The 26,628-nt window shown below is 39.5% G+C and overlaps 1 protein-coding gene across 1 annotated transcript in view; it reads left to right on the top strand.

Moving 5' to 3' along the window:
• Positions 1–26,628, top strand: part of GLB1L3 (galactosidase beta 1 like 3) — a 55,086-nt gene that overhangs the window by 7,888 nt on the left and 20,570 nt on the right. Inside the window, exons 6-8 of the mRNA XM_075527991.1 lie at positions 5,152–5,244; positions 7,782–7,863; positions 8,815–8,879. Coding sequence (XP_075384106.1) covers positions 5,152–5,244; positions 7,782–7,863; positions 8,815–8,879 — 240 coding nt within the window. The remainder of the gene's footprint in view (positions 1–5,151; positions 5,245–7,781; positions 7,864–8,814; positions 8,880–26,628) is intronic.

Here is a 26,628-nt window from a genome sequence, read left to right as displayed (position 1 = left end):
CTTGATAAATTATAAAATCTTATTATTTTTATATCTTACACTGTTCATTGTCTCCCTTCACCCATGTTTCTGTTGTTTACCCCCCTCAGCAAGGGGGGCAGGGGTGGTTATATGTCAATCATGTGATCAGTTCTTTCTTTCTCCCCCTTCTCCCCCTACCTTCCTCTTAGGCTCATAATATTGCTACTTCCATTACTGTTTCTAAGGGGTTTATCTGTCCTGGTTTCTATGTGTTTAGGGCTCTGTCTATATCACTGTACTTGCTTCAGTCTATCTAGGTTTGCAAGGTAGAACTGGGGTCATAATAGTACGTGTGTGTGCGTGTGTGTGTGTGAGCATTAAAAAACTAGAGAAATGTTGTGTGTTTCATCGGTGCTACACTGTACCCTGGCTGTCTCATCCCTTCTTTGTGACCCTTCTGTGAGGGGATGTCCAATTGTCTACAGATGGGTTTCGGGTCTCCACTCCAACCCCCCTCATTCACATCGATATGATTGTTTGTTCTTGGTCTTCTGATGTTTGATACCTGATCCCAGAGACACCTCATGACAACACAGGCTGGTATGCTTCTTCCATGCAGGCTTTTTAGCTTCCCTGATAGAAGGCCATTTGTTTAGCTTCAAGCTTTAAGACCCCCAGCGCTACATCGAAGGAGAAGCAATAAGCTTGATGGTAGACTGGTGTTAACCTGGGTAAAAGGGAAGATAATGTCCAACAAGAGGGAAATGGGAAAAAGAAAAAAAAGATGGAAACAGGGTAATCCATTGGGAGTTATGATAAGTTATTGAATCCAAAAATGATATAAAGAGCTCCTTAGAGATGGGGGACTTTTTTCTGTCAATGGCTATTTGGATATTCATAACATCATTCCCAGACTATACACAATTATCATCTTAAAAATTAGCCTGCTATATTGGCCAAACATTTAATTAACTCACCCCTAGCACAATGGCTGGAACTGCCTCTCTTTTGTGAGATGTGTGATATTAGCTGGCATTGCTTATTGTTCATAGCCTTGTGTGGATATTCCCTGCAGCTGGCTTATTATCTTAGCTTTGGGTTTCACAGAACCAACCCTTAGTAATGAATTCTGAATTGTGAATTACTCTGACTGGGATGACACAGTGGCTGTGATAAGGAGTCCACAAAGCAACAACTAGGAGGATAGTGAGGGACAGAGAGTACTTCAGTTTGTTGTAGAAAGCTTCATTCTGAGGTGGAATGGATTTTACGGCCACCAGCCAAAGCAACACAAACTCACTAGGATAGTAATTAAGAGCTGGAATGGAATTAGAAAGGAAAGTGAATGAATACCATAGGAATAACACTTCTGCTACACACGGGTAGGTCCAAAAGAATTACGACAAAATCCTAGGAACCTTTATTAATGAAAAATATCAAAATGTGAAACTGTGCACATAAGCCCCATCTAGGTCTACACACTGCTGAAGGCGCTACTCCCATCTCTATAACCAGTCCCTGAACAGTTTGACACTTTTCGACTCAAGATGGCAGTTTTGACATCTCCCAGGCACTCAAATGATTCTCCTTTTAAATGTTCTCTGAGTTTGGGGACAAAAGGAAGTCTGAGTGGGCAAGATCAACACTGTAGGGTATGCAATAAAGTTTCCAAAAATAATTCTCACAGGATAACCATTGCTAATCTTTAAGAATAACCAGGTACTTTGTCATGATAGAAAAATAATTCTCTTGTTCAGATTTCCTGGTCTTTTCCTCACCCACACATGTTCCAATTTCCTTAAAATGCTTTCCTAGTAAGACCCTGTGATCATCGTGTGTCCTTTGAGAAAATCTACCTGATTACCCAGGTGGAATCTGAACAAAACTGCTGCCATGTCCTTCTGAGTGGACCTCTCCAGGCCCTGAACTTGATTGGCTCAGCAGATTCCTTTGGGAGGCCCTATTTTGATTGACATTTTTTGTAAAGTCATCCTAATTAGACTAAGATAAGTGTATGATGAATTATGGGGTCTAGTAACTGCAGAGAGATGTTTAAATATGTTTTGTTTGGAGTAAACCTGTGTGTGTGTCAACTGAAACCCCAGGGGCAATAGTTTTGACTTCCCCCTGGACAGCTCTTGGAGAAATGAGTGACAACAGGAGTGGAAGGCTGGGAAAGGAGACAGTCCTTATATTGAGCTCCTGAATTTTCTGTGTGGAAATGAGATGCATCTTATGAAAGAAGTACTGAAGCCACATGTTTCTGGCTCCATTTTTGCCATATATGTGAATCTGGAAGATGTGGCACAAGTAAACAAGCTACTTACTATTTATGTGTGTTTACAATAAGCAAAGTAAATTTATAGACATCTTGTAGAAATCACAAGCATGGGAAAACTCCAGACAAAAACCTTATGAAATTAAAAATATATATGCAAATGAAATATATAATAATGAAATTAATATAATTTCTTTAATTGAATGGATTATTTTCATTATGCAGAAAATAATATCTGAAGGGTATATATGACTTTAGTTGCAAACTTTATTCTTCTAATCTTATTTATTTTATAAGATCAACTCTGAATTCTCTGTTGATAAGGATTTCAGGAATCACATCTTCCACATTGGGAGATGATACATAATAAAAACAAGTGATCTCAATTCATTAATTCAGAAGATCTCTATTCATTCACAAAGGAATCATTGACTACCTGTTGTGTGCACTGTGGGAGTCAGGCTCGTACTAGTGAACAGTATGGACTATGAGTTTATTATTCAAAATGAGGACAAACAGGCACTTACCATAAGAATGATAAATTCATCCGGCACAGATGCTCCTAGAGGGTAGACAAGAAGGCCTTGAGGGGGAAGAGAGGTTCAAGGCAGGCTTTCCAGAGGAAGTAACTTTTCAACAGTCAACTGAAGGATTGCTGACTTTATTAGTTAGGCAATGGGTAATGGTCAGGGGCATCCAACTTAACCGAATACCAAATGACAAAAAGTAGAACGAGAAGTCAGAGCAACTAAAATGAAGCTCAGTTGTCGGGAACATGGTGTGTAAAGTAAGAAAGAGGTAAATATTGGGGCCGTCGTGGGAAATGGTGGTTTCTCTATGCTAAATCATGATGGTTTCTCGATGCAGAATGCGATCGTCAGTGGGAAGCACAGATGATTTATGCTGCAGAGGGGTGGTATGAGATGTTCACTTTAGAGAGCTTGCTCTGCCTTGTGTGTCGAGGAGGGTGTATTTTAAAGGATTCATTTTAAGGGATGCTTTCCAATTGGGAAGAAGCTTTCGTGACAGCGATTAAGTGCTCAGCTGCTAGCTGAAAGGTAGGTTGTTCAAACTCACCAACCACTCTGTGGGACAAAGATGTGGCACTCTTCTTTCATACCGCTGGCAGCTCTGGACACTGTGCGACAGTTCTACTCTGTCCCATAGGCTCACTATACAGGCTTTATTTCCCCTCCCACGGTGGGCGGGGGTTGCTTCCAGTAATTCAGGAGAGTGACAGTGGTGCTCAGACTGGGACAGCGGCAGTGGAGGAGTGTGTGTGTGTGTGTGAAAGCTAGTTAGCTGGTACAATGGACAGAACTTGGTACCGTGATGTGGCAGTTGATTTAAGAAGGCAAACAATCTTTTGGAGAATGGAACACTACCTTCTGAGTTGGAGGGAAAGCATGTCTAATGGGTAAGATGCTGGGCTTCATTTTGGATGCATTGAGTTCGATGTACCTGTAGGAGATCCGTACAGAAAAGGAGGGAGTTAGCTGCACTGGTCTGCGGTTCAGCAGATGGTTATCTGGATGGATAACACCGATTTGGGAAAGCAACAAAATATGCATGCTGAGCACAGCTTTCAATGACTGTGAGAGAATACACGATTTAAGGAGATAGAGAGACAGAAGGAGAAGAAGACCTTTGAGAGCTGGCTAGAGGAAGAACTGACCAAGGCAAGTAAACAGCGCTGGTGTGAGAGGTGGGAAGGAAGCTAGAAGAGCGGGGCTACAGCCCTGCAGAGAACGTCACAAGAAGGGGACAGGTAGACCTGATTGTGAAATGATACGGAACGATTGCGCTGAGAATGAGAGGGTGTGTATTTTAGTTCGCCTTTTAGAAAGTTAACGCCACGTTCCCAGTGTGGGTGGTGTTACGATGTCATCGTTGGCACGGACATTTGACCACAGAGGACTGGGAACGAGCTAGATGTGACAAAGTAGAGACAGGGAGCATAGACAATCGATCATTGTCTCAAGAAGTATGACACATAAAGAAGAAACTTTAGCTAAAATGGGAACTTTCTTGGGGGCTCTCTCTCTCTCTGCCTCTTCCTCAACCCTTTTTCCCTTTCTGTGTGAAAGTTTGAAACACAGTTTTGTGAGGATGGAAATCTGTCAACTTGAAAGAGAAGATGAAGACACAGAAGATAGGAGGTTTCTTTTTGGTTGAGGTTTTTTAAAAATCTGTTTTACTTTATTAGTTATTTTTTTAAATGTTTTTTTTCTGTATAAGAAATCCAGGATAGATATAGCTATAGAGACAGTAAACTAGATTAATGATTCCTTGGGGGCCAGGAGGAGAGGTTAGGGGGAAATAGGGAGCTAGTAACAATGAGTACAAGGATGAAGAAAATGTCATACAGTTGTTTGTGGGGTGATTGTATAACCCTTATCAATATGATTGAACTATTGAACTGTATGATATGCAAATAATATGCCACAAACAAACAAACCCCAGCAAGAACAGCTCAAAGAACCAAGTCTGTGAGCGGACTAGGTGGGGCAGGCAGTGAGATTCCACTCACAGAATGGGGACATATTCTGACAGAAGGGAGGAGGTTTCTCTAATGATCCATTAGGTAGGTGGATAGGATGGGTCGCAGGAGGATTTGCAGGTTTAAGACTTCATGTGTAAGTGGCTAATTAGTATGATAAATAGAGAGGAAATGGTAAGAAATACTTATCTATGGAGTACCAGGCAAGGTAGAATTCCTGTGGCAGTGAAAGTGCTTCAGAGTGAACTTGGCAACTATTGGCAGCAGACAATAGAGATAGTACCCGAACAATAAGGTAATTTAGATCAAATAATTCCACTTCTGGAGCGTTATTTGTAGCAGCAGATTCAAAGATCCCAGGCTTTTGCCACCCACAGCCTCACTTTTCAACCGCCATCTGTTTGTGTCTCAGTACCACTCAGGAGGCCCTGTCATCGCTGTGCAGGTGGAGAATGAATACGGCTCATACAACAAAGATAAAAACTACATGCTCTCTATGAGACAGGTAAGGAAGCGTTGGCTTGCTTGGGATGCCTGTCTGCATGCCCCTTCCTCAAGCTCTCTTTCCCATGATGCATTTTCTGGATCCCTAATAGACCCTGGGGATGTGGGCATGCATAAGATCAAGGCCATTTTTCCTGTGAATTTGAAGTATAGCCAGAGAGATTGATATGTACTTAAATAATTATATTATGAGACAAAACCTGATGCTAATAGATCATTCCTTTCTGTTGCTGTCTCTAAAACTTGAATTTCCTTTAAAGCTGGGATTGGTGAACATATATTCATAGTAAATAATTCCTTAAGAACTTGATGATGGCTAGTAACTTACAGATTTCTGGCATCTATCTATATCTATCTATCTATTTATCTATCTATCTATCTATCTATCTATCTATCTATCTATCTATCTATCTAACTATCTAACTATCTAACTATCATCTCTATCTCTATTTCTCTTGCTCCTCCACATGGGGAGTTCTCAGGCCAGGCAAGAACTATTGTTCAGTCTGATGTCTTCTTTGATGGATTCAGTTCCTTCTTTCTTTGATACACCAGATTCAAGAAGTGAGCTTTTACACTAACCTCGAACCAGCTCTCAAGTAGTTGAGAAGATCACAGAACTCTCTGGTATATCCTGAGATGGCCTCCCTTCCCAGCCTCCATCCTTGCCCATTGAACTTTGTTCAAACAGAGGCTTCTGGGTGGGATGGCCTTGACAGTACTGACAAAGACCACCAAGTGGGTCATAAAGAGAGCATTGCAATGAGCAAGACTGGATTACTTGGTGTGGTCTGTGCCTGTCTTGAGCCATGGCTTCTGGGTTGCCCAGGACCATTTTCTCATTTCCCTCCCTGACGTTTCTCAGCAGCAATATAACACCACCAGTCAATATTATTTAGCTAACATGACTTTAAAAAATCATTTTATTAGGGGCTCATGCAACTCTTTACACAATCCATACATACATCATTTGTGTCTAGCACATTCGTACATATGTTGCCATCACCATTCTCAAAACACCTGCTTTCTACTTGAGCCCTTGGCATCAGCTCCTCATTTTCCCCTCCCTTCTCCCTCCCCCTGAACCCTTGATAATTTATAAATAATTATTATTTTATCATATCTTACACTATCCAACGTCTCCCTCACCCAGTTCTCCGTTGTCAGTCCCCCAGGGAGGATGTTATATGTAGACCTTGCCATCTGTTTCCCCTTTCTCCCTCACCCTCCCTCTACCCTCCCGACATTGACACTCCCACCACTGATCCTGAGGGGTTCATCTATCCTGGATTCCCTGTATTTCCAGTTCCTATCTGTGCCACTGTACATCCTCTGGTCCAGCTGGATATGTCAGGTAGAATTGGAATCATGATGGGTGGGGGGGACATTTAAGAACTAGAGGAAAATTGTATATCTCATCGTTACTATACTGCATTCTGACTGGCTCATCACCTCCCGGCAGCCCTTCTGCAAGGGATGTCCAATTTCCCCCAGATGGGCCTTGGGTCCCCACTCTGCACTCCCCCTCATTCACAATGCTGATTTTTTTTTTTTTGGTCTTTGATCCCTGATATCTGATCCCTTTGACGCTTTGTCATCTTACAGGCTGGTGTGCATTTTCTATGTGGGCTTTGTTGTTTCTCAGCTGGATGGCCCCTTGTTTATCTTCCAGCCTATGGGACCCCAGATTCTATATATTTTGACAACTGAGCACCATCAGCTTTCTTCACCGCATTTGCCTATGCATCTGCTTTGTCTTCAGTGTTCATGTCGGGGTAGGCTGGTGTGCTTCTTGTGTGTGGGTTTTGTTGTTTCTTAGCTAGATGACCGCCTGATTGTCTTCAAGCCTTTAAGACCCCAGGTACTATATCATTTGATAGCTGGGCACCATCAGCTTTCTTCACAACTTTTGCCTTTAAATCCACTTTATCCTCAGCGATCGAGTCAGGACAGGCTGATGACTTTTGTGTTTTCATGATTTTAAAGAAATTGCCACCGGTCTTCACTCCTAGAACCAGATATGGACCAATAAACATCTAAGACTATAAACAGGAGCTTATCTTGCTCTCTGGCTGTCTGCTCAGTAAATGCTGTTTGAAAGAAATTTCTAAATTGTCTCAGCAGCCAGTTTTTTAAACAGTGTCCAGGTGTCACCCAGGTGTTGCGAAACTTTTCTCAGATCTTAGAAAACAATGTGTTGATTCCCTAAGTCCCTGCCTTGCTTTCTTTTTGATTTCGATCTTCCTGCAGCCTGTCTCCTGCTGAATTACCTGCATGAACAACTCTCCTTAGTAGTGTGCTTTCGAGCAGGGGTGTCTGAGGCCACAGTCTCTACGTTTTGCTGTTGTCCATGGGAAGCCCCCTGATGGCTAACGAGATAGAGTCTTAACTGACCGAGTTACAGAAGGTCGGGATTGTAGCTCAGATCCTGCCCATTTGAATCCTGGTTGTATTTATTTCCTAATTCTCTTGATTTTTTTTCCTTGTGAGAGAAATGGAAAAGAGGGGTTCATTTTGTTCTGTTTTTTTTTTCTACAGGCACTACTGAATAGAGGGATTTTTGAGCTGCTTTTGACCTCAGATAACGAGAAAGATGTGCACAAAGGCTACATAAAAGGAGGTACAAATCTAGAGTATCTTAAGAAAGAGTCAAGGCTCTTAGGTAGCCAGCTTAAATCTTGAATAGCATCAAAAGGAATTCAAGTATATCTCTGACCTCTATTTGCTGAGTACACTGAAATGGATCCCAAGATTTACCATTATAACAGACAAAAATTCAAGGTCACAGCTAAGAATTCATTCACTAACTCCATCCCTTCTGTTCTGTGCCTGTTGTCTCTGAACAGATACCAGCACTGGTACTGAAAAGAGCTCTAGGTCCTCCTAATTTCCTGTGGTTTGTTTTACCGTGTTTCATAATTTCCCTGTGCCCAGAATCCATATTGCTTCCGGGCATAGGTAAAGCCCATGGTATTGTCCATCAACATATAAAGACCACTCAAGGAATCAGAAAATTGAGATTGCATAGGCAGAGTACCCAGTTCTGAAATCCTAGTCTGAGACACAGAGTGGACATGTGGTGGATCCTGGAGAATGAAGTCGTGGGACAATTCATGCTAGAACAATTAAGTGAGGATGTTGAGGTCACCGCAGGTGATGGGTCCAGGGACCTGTCAGTTAGTCTTTAGCTCAGTTTCTAGATACTTCTATTCCCTCCTCCTTTGTGCTGGTTCTTCTCTACGTGATTTAAGATATTTTTAGAGCAGAACCATGTGATCGTTGAAAAATATGCTGGACTTGGGGTCAGGAAGCTTGTGTTAAATTCCTAGTTCTGAACAAGTTTGGGCCCTTGGCTTAGCCCACATTTCTGGGTGGGAGGGGTACCTACCTGTCTCGCCCTGGTTACCTCCTGGTGTGCTTGCTGGCACCACAGGATGGGATGTTCATGAAAGGCCCTGTTCTCTGCCCCATGAGGTGCACCCACTATGTAGGCTACGAAGCACACTTTCCCTTGTGCTAATTTCCTCCCCTTTCTTGTTGACACCATTAACACGGCTTCTTCACTCTACAGTGTTGGCCACCATCAACATGAAGGCACTCGGCAATGGCTCTTTCAGACTACTTAAAAAAGTGCAGGTAAGACATCTTAGAAGTGAAGAAATTTTACTCTTTCACCTGCCATAACTTCCTTGGTCACAGACTGGGGTCTCAGCAGTGTCTCAAAGCACTTGCCGGAGTTGATGAGTGTGGTATGGAGCATTGAGGGGAGAGGCCCTTCTTAGTGGGCCACCTCCTACGGAGGATTTTTCTGGCCTGCGCCTGGCAAACGAAGAGTGGTGAAACCTGCTTGTGACATCATGCGCTATTCTTTCTCCACTCTGAAGACGCTGCTCAGTCACGGACTGTGCACTTCGTACGGAGGACTCATCTCCAGTATTTGCGGGATCAGCTTCGTTCAGTCAGTTTGTTCAAACTGTCCGAATGAATGAGTCTTGTTCCTTGATGTCTTCCGCCAACATTGGTTTCGCAGCCCCTAGTTTGCTCTCAGTGACAGTGGCAGCATGAACAAATCCCAGTCCATGAACCATGTCCAAGCTTCAGGATTATATTCTTTATCACATGACAGCTAAATCCGTGCTCGACATGCCACGGTGCTCTCTGCTTTCACACGGCTGCTTTCTTGTGTGCCTGGGAGCATCTTCTGAACTGCTGCATTGGCTAAAAGCCTGGTGTGGCCTGACCCATGTCTTCAATTCTACCTTCAGCCCACAATCCTCTTCTTACTCCCTTCTAAAAGACTTCCTGAAATTCCTGCTTTTGCTCAGCATTTTCTCCAGTACTGTCTCCTCGGTCTGACACCCCACTTCAAAGTTGTAGTTCGAGAACTGGTTCAGCATTTTTCTTTTCCTCTTTCTTTTCTACAGATGGGCTGTGCCTGTCTCTAGTTTTGAATTCCTTCACTAAAACCTTAAATTAAAAAAAAACCTCTTTGTTTTCTTTTTCTCCTTTCATTAAAAAAATCTTTATTGAAATCTAACTTTAATACCATTAGATTTATTTTTAACTTAACTTCATTTGCCATTAACTGCACTAGAGAATCTATGCTAATGAATACAGGCTGGTGTGTCATCAACTGACCTCAAGGAAAGGGATGGAGCATGATTCAGTCATGCATATGCAAAGGTTTCCCATCATGAATATGTAATAAGGACCCTATCAGGACTATGCAGTGAGACCAATACAGGGTTTGGTCATGGAAGCTCCAGGAGCTTCTTGGTTGGTGAACAATATTGATCCATGTGGAAGGGTAGCATCCCCCTTTGGGAGATGGAAGCTCATCCCATGCATTTCTTCCTTATGCTGATCAGGATTTATAGCCTTTGATTAGACTAAATCTGTAATTGTAAGTTCAGCATTTTTTCAGTTCTTTAAGTCTTTCCAGTGAATTACTGAGCCTAAAGGAATATTGAAAGGTAGCAGGAGAAAGTGAGGGAGCTCAGGGTAAGCCCATTAGCTTGCAGCCAATAGACTGAAGGGGTAGTGGGAAAGTCCACTACAGACAATAGGTGAGAAAGAATGATGTTGTGTGGGCTTCTGCGCTGGTGGCCGGCAGGCACCCACACTCTCTGTTTGGTAGTCTGAAGGTTGCTGTCTTTATAAACTTGTGAAATCTGGTCTAGCTGCAGGTGACCTGAGCCAGGGAGCAAAAAGTACTGCTGAGTGAATGGCTGTTATCGGAAATGATGGAAAAGTGGGAAAGTGGGGATTTGATTTGTCCTTACATTTTGAAGACTGGATTTCACTTTTTAATCCATAAAATCTTTTAACAGATTACTGGATTCAGCATTTTCATATTTTATTGAGGGTTTCTATTTTCATGAGAAATTAACATTGCTATTTTTTCTTCTTGAAATCTCTTTGTTTGATCATAGAAATAGGTTTGAAAAATATTCTATTTATATTTTCTGGATGAGATTATGTATATATTTTTTATTATTTGTTAAATGCCTGGTAAACCAACCAGTGAACCCATTTGTACCGGAAACTTTCCTTTTTTTACAAGTTTAAACTAGAAATCCAATTTCTCTACTAGTTATAGGACCTCCCAGGTTGTCTGTTTCTTCCCAAGTGAGTTTTGGTAGTTGGTGTCTTTGGTAGGAATTCTTTATTTTATTTCAACTAATTTTTAGAATTCATAAGCATAGATTTTTAGTATTTTTTGTTATCCTTTTAATGTTTTTTGGTGTTAGTAGTGATACATCTTTTTTTTACTCCTGATATTAATAATTGTGTTGTCCTTTTTAAAATCTTGATCACTATGGCTAGGACCTTATCAAGTTTATTGATCTTTTCAGTGAGTTAACCTTTGGTTCCCCCCCCCCACCCTAATTGTATTTCTGTGACAGTTTTATTTATTTCTCTTCTGATATTTATTATATTCTACCTCTTGCTTACTCTGGATTGAATTTGCACTACTTCCTCTATTGCTCTTTCACCCCTCTCTCTGATGGAATCTTAAGTTAATTATTTAATATATCCCTCTTCCAATATAATTATTTGCTCCTATAAACTTCCCTGTATACACAGCTTCTGTTAATTCTCTATTTTGATATGCTGCAGTTTAATTTTGATTAATTTGAAAGATTTCTAAATTTCCCTTGAGACTTCTTTTTAAAATCTCATCAGAAGTTGCTTATTTAATTTCTGAAACTTTTGTGGATTTTCTGGAAGCTATTCTATTGGTTTCTAGTTTAAAATTAAGATCAAAGAACATACTTTATATGATTTCTATTCATTTATATATGCCGAGACTCCTAAATATGCTTTTCTAGTCTGATAATTTGTTCACAAATTTTGTTAAGTTAACATAATTGAGAATATTAGTCAGTTAATTGATATTATTACAATATCTAATATTGGTATTTGGGGGGAAGTTACCCCTTTTTATTGTGCAATGCACCTCTTTCTTGTGTATTAGCACTTACATTTCTCAGTACTAAATTTCAAGTGGAAATCCTAAATCCATTTATAATCTCCACATGAATTCAACTTCCATTTAGTTCTTTCTGACCATTTTACTGGGGGTGTGAATGGCCTTGTCTCAGGGATGGGGCAGCCTATTCCTTAGGAATTTGCATAGGTTACCCTTCATAAAAATTAGGGTGCTGCCTTCCCGACATGATTGTTGCAGACAAATGGGTGCATAAGCAAATGTAGTGAAAAAAAGCTGATGGTGCCTGGGTATCAAAAGATGTAGTGCCTGGGGTCTTAAAGGCTTGAATATAAACAAGAGGCTATCTAGCTGAGAAGCAACAAAGCCCACATGGAAGAAGCACACTAGCCTGTGTGATTACAAGGTGTTGATGGGATCAGGTATAAGGCACCAAAGACCTAGAACACAAAATCATTATCAATGGGAATGAGGTGGGGGTGGGGGAAGCATGGAGTGGAAACCTAAAGCCCTTCTGTAGACAATTGAACATTCCCTTACAGAAGGGTCACAAGGAAGAGATGAGTCAGTCAGGCTGCAGTATAGCACCAATGAAACATACAACTTTCCTCTAGTTCTTTAATGCTTCTTCCCGCCCCACTGTCATAACCCCAATTCTACCTTACAAATCTGATTAGATCTGAGCATGTACACTACTACAGATAAGAGCTTGCAACATGTCCTGGCCCGCAGGACATTTACAACGTGGACCTGAAAGAGGGACTGGGAATGAAGATGGGCAAGGGCGCGAGAAATGCAGGCAAGACAGGAATCTGATCAAGCCTCATTTATTGAGTTGAGAGCAGAGGATTAAATAGCCAGCGAGGGGCTGGCACCATTACGTCACATGTAAAATAAGGGACAGCTGAGGTAGCCAATAGTGCATCTCCAAACAAGGAAGGGATGACAGGCAACTGATCAAACAGGTAAGTATGCTAATGAAGCAATCCTGGTGAGCCTGAGGGGAGATGCCAGCAGACATATATTGACCAATGAGCACAGCAGCTGCTAGTGAAAGATCACCAATCCTAACAAGGGTCAGGGCAGCCACCCTCTGGCGGGAAAGGAACAAAGGGCAGAAAAACCTCTGGGCAGTTTGTATGGCGAGAGTAAATTCATGGCTAAAATCCAGGGTGGGGAGACACGCAGCTCCGTACAGCAACACAGGGAATCCAGGACAGATAAACCTCTCAGGGCCAATAATGAGAATAGAGATACCACAGGGGAAGGGGAAGGTGGGGGGAGGAAGGGGGAACCGATCACTGTGATCTACATATAACCCCTTCCTAGGGGGATGGACAACAGAAAAATGGGTGAAGGGAGACAGTGGTTGGTGTAAGACATGGGGGGAAAAATTTATGAATCATCAAGTGTTCATGAGTTGGGGGGGAGGGAAATGAGGAGCTAATATCAAGGGTTCAAGTAGAAAGAATTGTTTTGAAAATGATTATGGCAACATATGTACAAATGTGCTTGACAAAATGTATGTATGTATGGATTATGATAGTTGTAAGAGCCCCCAATAAAATTATTAAAACATAGTTACAGGTTAAAGTTAGCATTTGAGTTAGGGTTAGAGTTTGTGTCACGTTTAGGCTTAGGTTTATGATTATGGTTTGTGTTATATTTAGGCTTAGGGTTATGGTTAGGGGTGGTGTTATATTTAGGGTTAGGGTTAGGGTTTGTGTTAGATTTAGGCTTGGGTTAGGGTTTGTGTTAGATTTATGGCCGAGGTTAGGGTTAGGTTCTGGGTCAAGTGATAGAACCTGTGTTAAGGATTAGGAGTTGAGGGTTAGAATTACAGTTAGGGTTAAGTTAGGGTTGGGTTAAGGTTAGAGTTAGGTTACGGATTAAGTGACAGCACCTGTGATAAGGTTTAGGCGTTAAGGGTTAGAATTACAGTTAGGGTTAAGGTTAGGGTTGGGTTAAGGTTAGAGTTAGGTTAGGGATTAAGTGATAGCACCTGTGGTAAGGTTTAGGCGTTAAGGGTTAGAGTTAGGGTTTGTGTTAGGGTTAGCATTAGTATTATGGTTAGTGTTAGCGTTAGGGGGTAAAAAAGGAATTAGGGTGCTGGGGTTGAGTGGCTATGAGCCATGTCCTGTCTGCTGTGCTTGGTGAGTCCTAAACCAATTTTGTAAATTCCTCCGTCGAGTAGATTGTATGTGTCCCAATCATGGTCCCATTCCCACTTCTTTATTTCCACCTGTAAATCTGATGCATTAATGTGACTCCAATCATACTATTAATGGCAGTGTCCTTTGTCCTCTCACACCCTGTTTAAGGGGCCGATGTTCTGTAAACCCTTGGACATCCTTCTACACATTTGACATAGATTTCTTGTATATTGCTTCCCCCATTAAAATGTTCTTTTCCTCTTTAGTTTTCAGCTTGGTTGATTTCTCTAATTTTTATTATTACTTTTTAAGTTCACTGATTATTTCCTTAGCTCTGTAGAGTCCCCTGATGAACTCATTGAAGAAATTAATTTCTACTATGGTGGCTTTTATTATCTTTAGAATTTTATTTCTAACATTTGCATTTGATTCTTTAATAATAGTTTCCATCACTATGCTAAAATTACCCATCTGATCTTTTACGTAGTCTACTGTTACAACCCTCAACATGTTGATAAGCTATTTAAAATTCCCTGTCTGATCATGCTAACATCTATGTCCTGTCTGAGTTTGGGTTTGATGATGGCTTTGTTGTGTCCATGCTTTTCTTTCTTTTTTGCCTCTTTATATATCTAATAATTCTTTTATTGAAGCTGAATATTGTGTATAGAACATAGATACTAGAGATAGGCATGCTTTTTCTTGAGATAGACCTTTGGTGTAGATCGTTTTTGTTAATCTAACTAGGAGTTGGGCTGACTTTGTGGTTTGTTGTTGCTATGGTATGCTTAGTAAGCCACATAGTTCAAAATCTTCCAGGAATGTCTTGTGTCTAGAAGAGGCGTCACCTGGAAAAAGTTATTTTTGTGTATGTCTTTAGCTCCCTTGGCTTTGTGTCTTCACTTTGTATTTTGCCCCAAAGATAATCTGTCTACCACAGCCCTTCCAGTTATATCCCACTTTTATTCACACACCTACACTGATTGTTAGCCTAATGGTGAGGGAGAAAAAGGCATTCTTTGATTGCATGATTAAGCTGCCCTCTTAGTAGGTTAGGTACCCTGAACCTAAAGAATGTGACCTTAGTAAATGCTTTCACGTCCCTGGGCCTCGCGAGGATTTATACTCCTCCCACCAGGATAGCTCGTTCTTTCTCACTTTTCCCAGGGGGCAGTGCGTTTCTACCAGTGTCCTAAAGTTGTGGCTTTCCTTGCTCATCGTGCGGCAGATTCAGGCTTTTGTTTCCCAGAAGAGGAGGGAGAGATGTGTGTGCAAGGAGATTCTCCAGTGGCTGCTGCTTTGCATCCCTAGTCAGAACAAAAAGGGAACTTAGTCAGAATTCTCCTCAATGTTCCTGTGAACATCTGTTAGGATTCGTGGAAAAACTGCTTGAGATAGAAAGCTGCCCTATAGCATCTGCACAAACTTTCTTGCTAGTTCACTCAGGCTTTAGCAGTTTTCCTCCCCCCCACCACTTTTTAAAAGGGTTCAACGATGCATGTTATTTATTCTCTTGCTCTGCAATCTTATATCAATTGAAAAAAAATTAAACCAAAGGAAAAACTGAAGATACGTTATGCCTTTTGTTCTTCAAAAAGAATGTTTTTTTTAAAGATTGCCACTAATTTGCTTGGGGACAGCAGTCTTAGTGGTCTGCTACCTTGAAGTTTATTTAAGAATTGTTTTTAAATTAAGAAAGGGTAAAATAATTGCACTACCTCCTCCGAGAATTGAAGCAGGGGACAGCAGAGAGTTACACTCAACTAACATGTGGGAGCACTTCAAATGTGACCAGAGTCAACGTGTGCTTTCTGAACCCAGCTAGGACTCTTAGCCAAGCTAAGACGAAAGCATATCTGAAACACATTCTTAAAGACGATGCATTAGGGGTGCTGTAAAGATCTGCCACAGAAGGAGCAATCATCCACAGTGAGAAAGCTACTGCGCCCAAACAGGAAGCCCCTTCTTGTTCAGGACGCCCATCGCCACAGCTGCAAAACGTGCAGCTACTGATTAACGCAACCGAGAGTCAAGTAGGTGGACATTCCTGATGTCCTTTATCTTCTGCAGTTTTCCTTTTCATTTCATTGTGTCAGGTAAGTTTGGGTAGTGGTACCAGGAATAAAAAATTAAGGAATTCTGAACTTTCAATATTTGTGTAGTCCAGTTTGTCTACATTTTAGTACAGAAACTTTAAGAAAATGCAGCTTTGAACATATTTCCTTGTTAGTTACCAAGTAAAGATCATTGTTAATCGCTATTTGGTATGAATTTTACTTATTCTTAGTAGACTTTTTGCAGCTGTTTCTTCTACCTTGAGCTGCGCCCCGTCAGCACATGACGATCTTTAAGCCTCTACTTCCACAGGCTTTATTCCGTTCACATCACCTCGGTCAACTCTACTTTGAAAAGGCAGCTCCTCAGTCATCTTTCAAGTGCTTTCTGGCCCAACGGGGCCATCTTCAGGCACCGTCTCTGATAGTGTTCTGCTTCCATTCACTAGGCCTTCAATATCTAACAATGCTCCCATGCTATGCACAAGGTTTTAAGTGGCTACTTCCTCTTAAGTGGGTAGCCAAGTTCTTCTTCTAGTCAGGACAGACCAACGTCATGATTGGTAAAGTAAAAGGACAGTGGAAGAATGAAAAGGATTGACACAGTGGCTGCAACAATGGGCTCCAGCAAAGGAACCAGGACTGGGTGGTGTATTGTCCTGTTATCCTTATGGGTGGGAACCAGCTCTATGGAACCAGCAACAACAACCAGCTTTTCTGAGATTTAGGTGATTAGAATTTAGTTAGATGAAAAGTAAAGTAAAATCATTGATTGGAAATTTCCATCACTTTGACTTTGCTTTAAAGATGGGGTTTATCTTCTTTCCAACTTTATAATATCTGAATTGAAAGCACATCTATCTATTTCCTTTTGAGCTATTTTTGTGTTTTTCTAGGAAGTTTATTTGTTTTATAGAAGATTCAGAAAAGGATATGGGGCAAAGGGTATTATTGGTGATGTCAGATGGATCTTGACTCAGATCAGGGAATACCAGAAAAATGTTTACTACTTGTGTTTTATTGATTATACAGATGCATTTAATTATGTAGATCATAATCAACAATGAATAACACTGGAAAGATAGGGAATTCCAGAATACTACATTGTGCTCTTGCAGAACCTGTATATAAACCAGCAAGAAGGCCTTTGAACAGAACAAGGGAGAGCTGCATGGTTTATAATCAGGAAAAGTATGTGTCAGAGTTTTATCTTCTCACTACACTTATTCAATCTGTACGCTGAACAAATAATCTGAGAAGCTGAACTATGTGAAGAAGAACTTGGCATCAAGATTTGAGGAAAACTTATTAACAACCCGAGATATGCAGATGATACCAATTTGCTCACTGAAAATGATGATCACTTGAAGCACTTGTTGATGAAGATCAAGGAGTATAGCCTTCAGCGTGAATTAAACCTTATTGTAAAGAAAACCCAAATTCTCACTAATGACTGTTCCAATAGGTAACATGATAAATGGAGAGAAAATGGAAGTTGCCAAAGATTTTGTCTTGCTTGTATCCACAATCAGTGATCATGGACATAGTAGTCAAGATCTCTTTTCAGTTTTGAAGAGCAAAGATGTCATGTTGAGGAGGAAGGTGTGCCTGATCCGGAATAATGCTATTTTCAATCACCTCATATGCATATGAAAGTTGCACTTTAATGTGTGGATGGGAAGTACTAAAAGTATCATCAATTGTCAAAAGAACAAACACATCGGTCTTGGCAAAAGTACAATCACAAAGCTCTTTAGAAGCAAGGAGTGCAAGACTCCTCATGTCGGTTGAACATAGTGTCAGTAGGAAGTGGTCTTTAGAACAGAACATCATGCTTGGCAAAGTAGAAGGGCAACAAAACAAACAAACACATAAAAATGTATTGATGAAGTGATGAAAAGATGTATTGACACAATAGGGAAAACACTGGGCTCAATTATAACAATTGTGAGGATGGACAGTACAAGGTAGCATTTTTTTCTATTGTACCTGATGGCCCAGTACCAGGTTGCTATGGATTGGAATCAACTCAATGGCACCTAAAAACAACATGTGGTAATACTACATTTTCACTATATTAAATCTTCCTACCCATGAACATGGCACATTTATGTAAGTCAGTTTTGGTTTCTTGTAGAAGTGTTTTTATAGTGTTTGTTGTACGAGTTTTTTCAGGAACCCTGGTGGTTACATAACCACATTGGGCTGCTAACCACAAGGTTGGCATATGGACCTAACTGTCTGCCATCATCCATTTTACAAAGCTCTCTGTCTAATAGCAGAGCTATTCATAGTCCTCAACTATGATTGGAGAGGAGTCACTGGAGGCAAAATCTCTGTGTGGGCCCTGCAAATGATGTTGGACTTCTACTGTCATTCATTTGCTTTCTGCAAATTAGGTGTTCACAATTTAAGCTCTGATGCCAATCCCTCCTTAAGATTTGGATTTTATATTTACATTCTTTGGATGACACAGGCTGGTGTGCTTCCTCCAGGTGGACTTAGTTGATTATTATGTATTTTAAAGAATGTTTTGTTGAATTCTGTTTCTAAGATTAAAAAAAATTTTTTTAGCATCTATGTTCATAAGGATATTGATCTACAGTTTTCTATTCTGGTAATGCTTTTGCCTGTTTGGCTATCAGCATTATACTTGCTTTATAAAATGAGTTTGGTAGTATTTTATCCTTTTATATATTCTAGAATAGTTTGTTTAGAATTCATTTGAACTCTTCTCTAAATGTTTGGTAGAATTCCCCATTAAAATAATCTGGTCTAGGACTTTTTGATGTCAGGAGTTTTTCAAAGACAAGATATATTTCTTATTGTGTTATTGGTCGATTAGCACATTAATCTGTGCTAATTTAAGTAGATAATGTCTTGGAATACAGTTTTTCACAATGTTTAAGTATCTTTTTAATATTGGCCGTTTCCGTTGTGATGTTGCTCATTTCATTTATTATTTGTAGTATTTGCTTTTCCTTCATTTTTAGATTTTCCAGTAGTTTGATAATATTGTTGATCATTTTGAAGAGCCAATTTATCTTGCTGATTTTTTAATATTTTTTATTCTCAGATTCATTTATTTTATTCTCAGAGCTTTATTATTTCTTTTCCTCTAGTAGTTGAGGGCTTGTTCTGCTGGTCATGTTACTTGTTGCAGATACTGTGCTAAGATGTGTGTTTTAGTTCTTTCCTTTTTCAATGTGAGTGCTTGTTGGTGTAAATTGCCCTCTGAAAATTGCTTTTGCTCTATCCCCAAATTCTTAGTATGCTGTATTTTGATTCTTATTTATTTCTAGGAATTTTAAATTTCCAAGCAATTGATTCATTTTTTGCTTGATCTTCTCGTTGATGTTTAATTTTATAGCACTGTGATCTGCAAAGATCATTTGTAATATCATGATGTTCTTAAATTTACTGATGTTTGGTTGTGAACTTACTTGATCTAAAGTATTGGAGAAAAGCACTGGAGAAAAGATGTATAGTATGCTATCATGGGATGAACTGTTTTATGTCTAAGAGATCAAATTGGTCAATCATGTTATTTAGTTTTTCTGTATCTTTGTTGATTTTTCTTTCCAGTTGACCTGCCATTGCTGGAAATGATGCATGAGAATCTACTACTATAATTAAATTGTTATCTGTCCCTTCAGTTCAATAAGAGTTTGATTAATGTCTTTTGAGGGTCTCTCATTAAATGCAGAGAAATTTCATGAGATTATATCTTCTTGTTTGATTGTGACTTTCATTAGTATATAAAGGCATTCTTTGTCTCCCATGATGGCTTTTACTTTAATGTCTGTTTTGTCAGAAAGTAAAAGTGACTCCCTTCCTGTTTTTTTTGGTTGCCATTGACTTGATGGATTTTTTCCATCCTTTCTTTTTGCTTTGTCTTTATAGCTGAGGGTTGTTCCTTGTAAGCAGTGTATTCATGGCTCTTGCTTTCTATCCCTGCTGCTAGTCTTTATCTCTTAACTGTTGAGATTTTTCCATTTACATTCAATGCTGTTATTAAGTATGGTTTTATTGCTGTCATCTTCAAATTTGTGTGTGTGGTGTTATTGGTTTCCTCATTCATTTATACTTTTCTGTGTTGATTTCCTTTTGTTTATGGATTTTCTTTGTTTTGTAAATTTTATCTTACCATTTAATAAGATTTTATGGTTTTCTTCTTTTTAATTTTCTTGACGTTTCAGCATTTTTGGAGTTAGTTGTTTTTATTATTTTCTCTCCAAGTTTAAGACAGCTTGTTGTTGTTGACAAATTATCGGATTTTGTCTATTGGGTAGCTACTATGTTCCTTCTATAATGTAATTGTTGTTTTATTGTGGAATGTTATCTGTGGTTTCCTATTTTGACTCATGTGAATCAGGTTGTATCTTACTTAAGTAGGACTCTGTCTCAATAATGGAGTCTTGTATGATTTTAAGTTTCTGTTTGTCATTGTTGTTGATTCTTTGTTCAAAGAACTCCCTTTAGCATTTTTGCTATTTGTTTTGACAAATTCCTTTAGTTTTTCTTTGTCTGAAAATATCTTCATTTCTTCCTCATGTTTGAAGGTTAATTTTGCTGGATATAGGGCTATTGAGCTACAGCTGTTTGTTTTTTTTGGTCAAGGTTTTGTATATTTTGATCCATTACATTCTTGCCTGCATTGTTTCCAATGAAAAATCTGGGTTTATTATTATTGTTTTTCCTTTATAGGTAATTCAGCGCACACACACACACACACACACACACACAAGCTCTCAGAATTCTTTCTACCATCAAAGAAAGTTTATATGCTAGAAATTTAAATATGATGTGTTGTAGTGATTTTCTTTTGGGGTCTATTTTCTCTGGGACCCTCTGGGTCCCTTGAATGGCTATCTCTGTTCTGTCATAATATTAGAAATGTTCTCTTTGACTATTTCTTGGACTTATAACTGTACTTATTTTTCTTATTTCTGTTCTGGGATGTTTATCCACTATAAGTTGTTAGTGTCCCATAGAAGTTTTAGGTTTTCCTAAAATATTTTTAATAGATTGACCTTCTTGTATTTTGGTCTCAAGAAATTTATCTTTGAGATCACAAATTCATATTTCTATTGTTTCATTCTCCCACTCCCCTCTTTTTTCAAAATGTTATTCAGCTCTAATACCTAGTGTTTGCCTTTTGTATTTCTATTTGAAATTGTTGAATTACTCCTAGTTATTATTTCATTTTGTCAGATTGTTCTTGTCGTACTTTCTTGACTTCTTTTATCTTCTCTTCTGTTTCTTTCCGTGTTTCTGACAATTTTTAATTCCATTTATGTGAAGCAACTGGAAACTATTCTTCTAAACTCCTATATAGGCAGATCTAATGTTTTATCATTATCTGTGACATCTTCTAGATCTAATTCTGCCTGTAGTCGACTTGATGATGCCATCTTTTCTGTTTCTCATGTACACAGAGATTGGCTTTTGTTTCTGAGACATGGCGTTATTTTTGTATCTGTCTCTGGAATGAATAGCACTTTTCGTGTACTTGCTGTAGTTATGGAAGAGTCAAGGTTGTGTGGTTATAACCTATTCTGATGGGTTGATGGCAGGAAAACATTGAAAACTATCTCCAGATCAGCTCCTGCATTATTCAGGAAGTGTCTACTAATTACCAATACAGCTGTCATAAAAGGAGAAAAAAGACAATATGTAGACCACTTAGCTCAGTCACTTGAGTTGTTTTCACTAACTGAATAGTAGAGCAGGGCTGTGTTAGTCCAGGTTGACTAGAAAAACAAATTCATAGACACTTATATGTGTATAAGAAAGAGCTTTATTTAAAAGAGCAATTGTAGATTGAGAAAACATCCCAGATCCATTCAGACCAAGGCCATAAGTCTGATATTAGCCTATATGTCCATTACCAATCTATAAAGTCCTCTTCAGACTCACGAAACACATGCAATTATGCCAAATGCCAGAAGACCACAGGCCAGTGAGTGGAAAGTTTTGTGGATCCAGTGGCAGGGGAAACATCTCCATGCTGGCAGGAGTCTCCATGTGGCTCCACCAGCTTCAGGCCTCTAGCACAGCTTTATGTATCTTGTCAGCAAGAAGATGAAGCAGAGACTGTCTGTATATGGCCTCCAGTGAGCTATTTATCTCTGTGGTGCCTCCAAAAGCGGTCATCAAGCTGCAGCCTGATTAACAGGGTACACTCTACCCCTTCATAAGATGACACCAGATTATGTAACTACCACAAGGGCTTCGTGTCTCTTTAAATTAATTCCCTTCTACCATGAGTTGGTCAAGTGGGCTATATCTCTTTAAACAATGGAGCCAAGGAGAATTGAGATTCAAGTTCTCCCACATCAGTTTTTTCTCAATGTAGGTTTACCTAATCTTGCTTTTCCCCTGAGTGGGTTCATCCCCTAGGTATGTCAGCAAATGTGTGCCATAGTCCTCTGTGGGGCCAGATCCATCCTCAAGTTCCAGGGGGGCATTATGATATGTGGGCTGCATCTCTCTCAGTCTGGGGGTTGCAGGGAGCAAGTGACTTTTCCCTCATGGGCTCAATCACATTCACCCATCCCAGCATAGTCTTGCCCTCTCCCCCCAAGTGTGTTGGGGAAGAAATGTCACTGGTCTCTGGTTGTTAGTCTCAGTGCCAGTGTTGAGGCCTGTGTGACAAATGATGAATCAGCCCCGTCCTCTCTGCCGAGGCCCAGATCCCTGGAGGAAGGGGAAGTTCCACCAGTGCCCTGTGGGGGCAGTCAAGAATCTCTGGCTATATTTTGGTTTCTTGAGACTTCCTTCCTTTGAAATACCAGGCTGTCTCTGGACGGGGCTTCTCTTTTCCTTGAGAGATTTAGAACTTAGGTTTTTTAGTTTTCACTTTATTTTGAAAATTTGTTTAGACAGGGTGTTACAAAGTTTCTTGCTCCACAAACATGCTTTTTTTCCCCCCCTTTCTTTTTTTTTCAATTCTACTGCTTGTTTGTTTCATATAAGCATTTATCATTATACCTTTCTCATTAGTTACAACCTATGGGTTTTTATTTTGGAATTTTGTCACAATATCAATAATATTTTTAATATTTAATATGATTTCTTCTTTGATCTAGGAGTTCTTTTAGAGGTAAATTTCTTAATTTCCAAATGTATGGAATCAGCCAGCCTACCTGCTATCCTATCCCCTGCTCCTCCGTCTTCATTAAAAAAAATTGTATTGTAGTCATAGACTGTACTCTAAACCATTTTAAACCTTAAGAGATTTCATGATTTTTTAATGTATCTGAAGCATTATGTCCTTGAAATTTAATTGTCTTCTTTTTTGACTATCTGAAAGTTTCTGCAAGCTGGTGATTCTTTTTCAACATGATCTCTTCCACTCTTGATAGTTTCCTTGCTTTTGCAAAGAACAGTATCTCAGGATTACTCAGGATCAGTGCAATGAATCACTTTTTAATATTGCTTTTCTAGCCATGGTCTAGATGGGACTATGCAAATTGAGTGAATTATTGTCTATTACGGTGATGTTCATTTCATGGGTCTGATGGGAGAGCCATGCCTTGAAATCGACAAGGGCCTTCCTTACTTGAGGGGCAATCGTACAGGTATTCAGGGGGAACCTTACAACAATCAGGAAGAATCAATAGCAGAGCATATCTTTTGGACCCAGGTTCCAGCATCCCTATGCTGAGAACCTCCTAGATGCAGAAGAAAGAGCTGAAGACAGTGAGTTACAGTGGTGGTAGGCTTGCTAGCTCATGGAACAAGGCGGCTGTGGAAAACTTGCTGGCCCACAGAGCAAGAGCTGAGTGCCTTAGAGCCAGAGGTTTGCCAGAAGAGCTAAAAGAGTTGTAACCTTTTCTGTGGAGGGTAAAGGCTTGATTGTGCCCCATACAGGGGCTACTTCCAAAGATCCTGTAAAGGGGGTCTTCCTATAGCAGAGTGGAATTGGATGCCTCTGTCATAGAGGCTTGCCAGTTGAGCTAAAAATATCTGTAATACTTACTTATGCACGCTCAATGTGCCTGCGTGTGCCTCATGCCAGAGTTTCACACCTCAGACAGAAGTTGCACGCTACTTTATCTGGGAAGTAGGGGCATGGCCTACTGAAGCATGGTCAGTAGAGTGGCAATTGGCAGCAGAGACCCAATGAGTTCCAGTCACTGAGAATGAGGCTTAAGGCATGCTGACCTCTTGAGCATCATGATGGTCACCAGAAGCTGTAGAGATAAAAAGAGAACACCTGGCATTTGGCCTGAATCATAGCATGCCAATACAGGGAACGGGTAGTTTGACATGGGTAATTTAGGGAAGGGGAGATGTTTCCCTTTTGGGGAATCTGTTTTATTGTTCAATTGCTTTCTATAAATAACAATAATGGCTGTCATATTGCTACAGGTGAATGTAACATCTTAAATAGAATTGTTGGTACCAGGTTGTGTATATACCTCATTATTAACAGGCCTATGGCTGGTTGAAATTTGAGGTACATCTTGTTTATAAACAGACCTATATAGGCATTCATCTTAAAAATTGCTAGACCTGGAAATAGTCTTTTCTCCGAGGAACATTGTTGCTTCTATAGAACACAATCAATTTGCTGCTACTGTAGGATCATTGTTTCTAGAAAAGTTTAATGTGTATAGTCATAACACAGGGGACATTTTATTTATAAAGAAAGATGCCATTAATTTTCATTGATATTTTAAATACAAATGTAAAAGTATAGTATATGCTTGACTTCTTTAATTTTTATTCCCACCCCTGCCCCAAACCAGATTCTAGACATTTTTGTTGCTGACATTACTTACTAAATTATAAAATGCATTCAAACTTGGCTCAAAATAACAACAGTGGCATTATTACTGAAAATATTACAATGCTGCTATTGGTCTCTCCACATATGGAGCAAAGAAGAATGAAGAAAATAAATGAAACATGGAAATAAATGAATAAATGAAACATGAAAAGGATTCATGAACCACACAAGTCTCCACTCCACTACCCTGAGGCCAAAAGAACGTGATGATGTCCTGCTACACTACCATATGTTCTGATCGAGATCACAGTAGACAGTCTTGGAAACATTGGGAGAGAAATGTGGGACAAAATTCAAATAATTAAAAAGTCTGTGCTTACTGGTCTGATAGAGACTGGGAGGATCTATTAGACAGCATTCATTCCTGGAACTGAACTCATTCAGCAGTATCAACTTTCAGCTAAAGGATAAGGTGAATAACGAGGAGATGTTCACTCCCGAGGACAGGCACCACATGAGACCAGGTAGCATGTACCCAGTGACATACCCAGGCCAGAGGCATCAAGGAAAAAATGAAGAAGCACAAGACACAGAGAAAGTGGGGAGAGTGCTGTTACATTGTGGAGAATGCAGAAAATGTCATGAAATAAGATACATATGAATTGTTGAATGGAAAATGAATTTGCTCTGTAAACTTTCACCCAAATCATGATAAAAAGTTTTTCAAAAGTATTGTTGATGGAAATGAGAACACTTAATGATTTCTTTTTTATTCATAAATTAAATTCCACTACTGTTCCTTCCTATGAATTTCCACCTTTTGTATTCTAATCAATAATAATTATTAATGCATCTTGATTGCATATTTTATCCATTTTGGAGTGAATATATTGGTAAAAATCTTCAATTTCTTCATCACCAGCTTTAGTGCTTGATGCATAAACTTGAAAAATAGTAATATTGGCTGGATTTCCTTGTATGGTTAAAGATATGACCCTATCACAGACTTCATTGGACATGTACAGAGATGTTCATGGAAAAATTATTTTTTAAAATCCCATTCCTAAATAATATTTCACTGTCTCTGGAATTCTAATTTGGTAGTTATTTTCTTTCAGCACTTTGTTGTTAACTTCATTGTTGCTTTTGAGAAATCTTATGTCACCCTAGCCATTGTTCCTTTGGCGGTCATTTTGTTCTCCTTTGTCTACTATGAAGAATTGTCCAGTCCCTGTTAACCCAAACCAAAATCATTGCCATCGAGTTGATTCCAACTCATAGGAAGCTATAAATCTTTGTGGAAGCCGTTGACCCCAACTTTGTCTCACAGAGCTGCTAGTGGATTTGTACCACCAACCTTGTAGTTAGCAGTCTAATATTTACTTCACAGTGCCACCAGGGCTCCTTTGTAAGATTAGGACCTAGCAAATCATCTTGGTAGAACTAAAACCCAGGGCTGGAAAGGCTCTATATGAAGGAAACTATTTGTCCTACTATAATTTGTTCTCTCTTTTTGCAGTTGGACTAGAATTTGCAGATACTGCTATTGTTTATTTATTATTTGTATTTATTGTTGTCAGTACTTGTTAGACTTCTTGAATATGTATTCTTAGCCATTATTTCTTCAAATATTGCTTCTTCTTTATTACCTCTCTCCTCTCATTCTGACACTCCAATTAATGTTATGTTAGATATTCTTACATGTGCCTTAGGTCACTTTAATTATTTTACATATTTTTGTCTCCTTGTAGTGCATTTTGGATACATTCTTCTTTCTGAATCCACAATAAAAATTCTCCTTTCAGTTATATCTTTTTTTGTTATTCAGAGGTGCCATTGAGTCAACGCTGATTCAGAGCAATCTCAGGTAAAACAAAAGGAAAGATTGCCCAGTTATGCCCCATCCTCATAATTAGTGCTGTGTTTGAGTCTGTGGCTGAAGCCGCTGAGTGAATTCGTCTCATTGAGGGTCTTCATTTCTTCTGATAAG

The sequence above is a fragment of the Tenrec ecaudatus genome, chromosome 12 (assembly GCF_050624435.1).
Source record: "Tenrec ecaudatus isolate mTenEca1 chromosome 12, mTenEca1.hap1, whole genome shotgun sequence".
NCBI lineage: Eukaryota > Metazoa > Chordata > Mammalia > Afrosoricida > Tenrecidae > Tenrec > Tenrec ecaudatus.
Note: the sequence above shows the minus strand (reverse complement) of the source record. Positions and strands in the feature narration are given on the sequence as shown.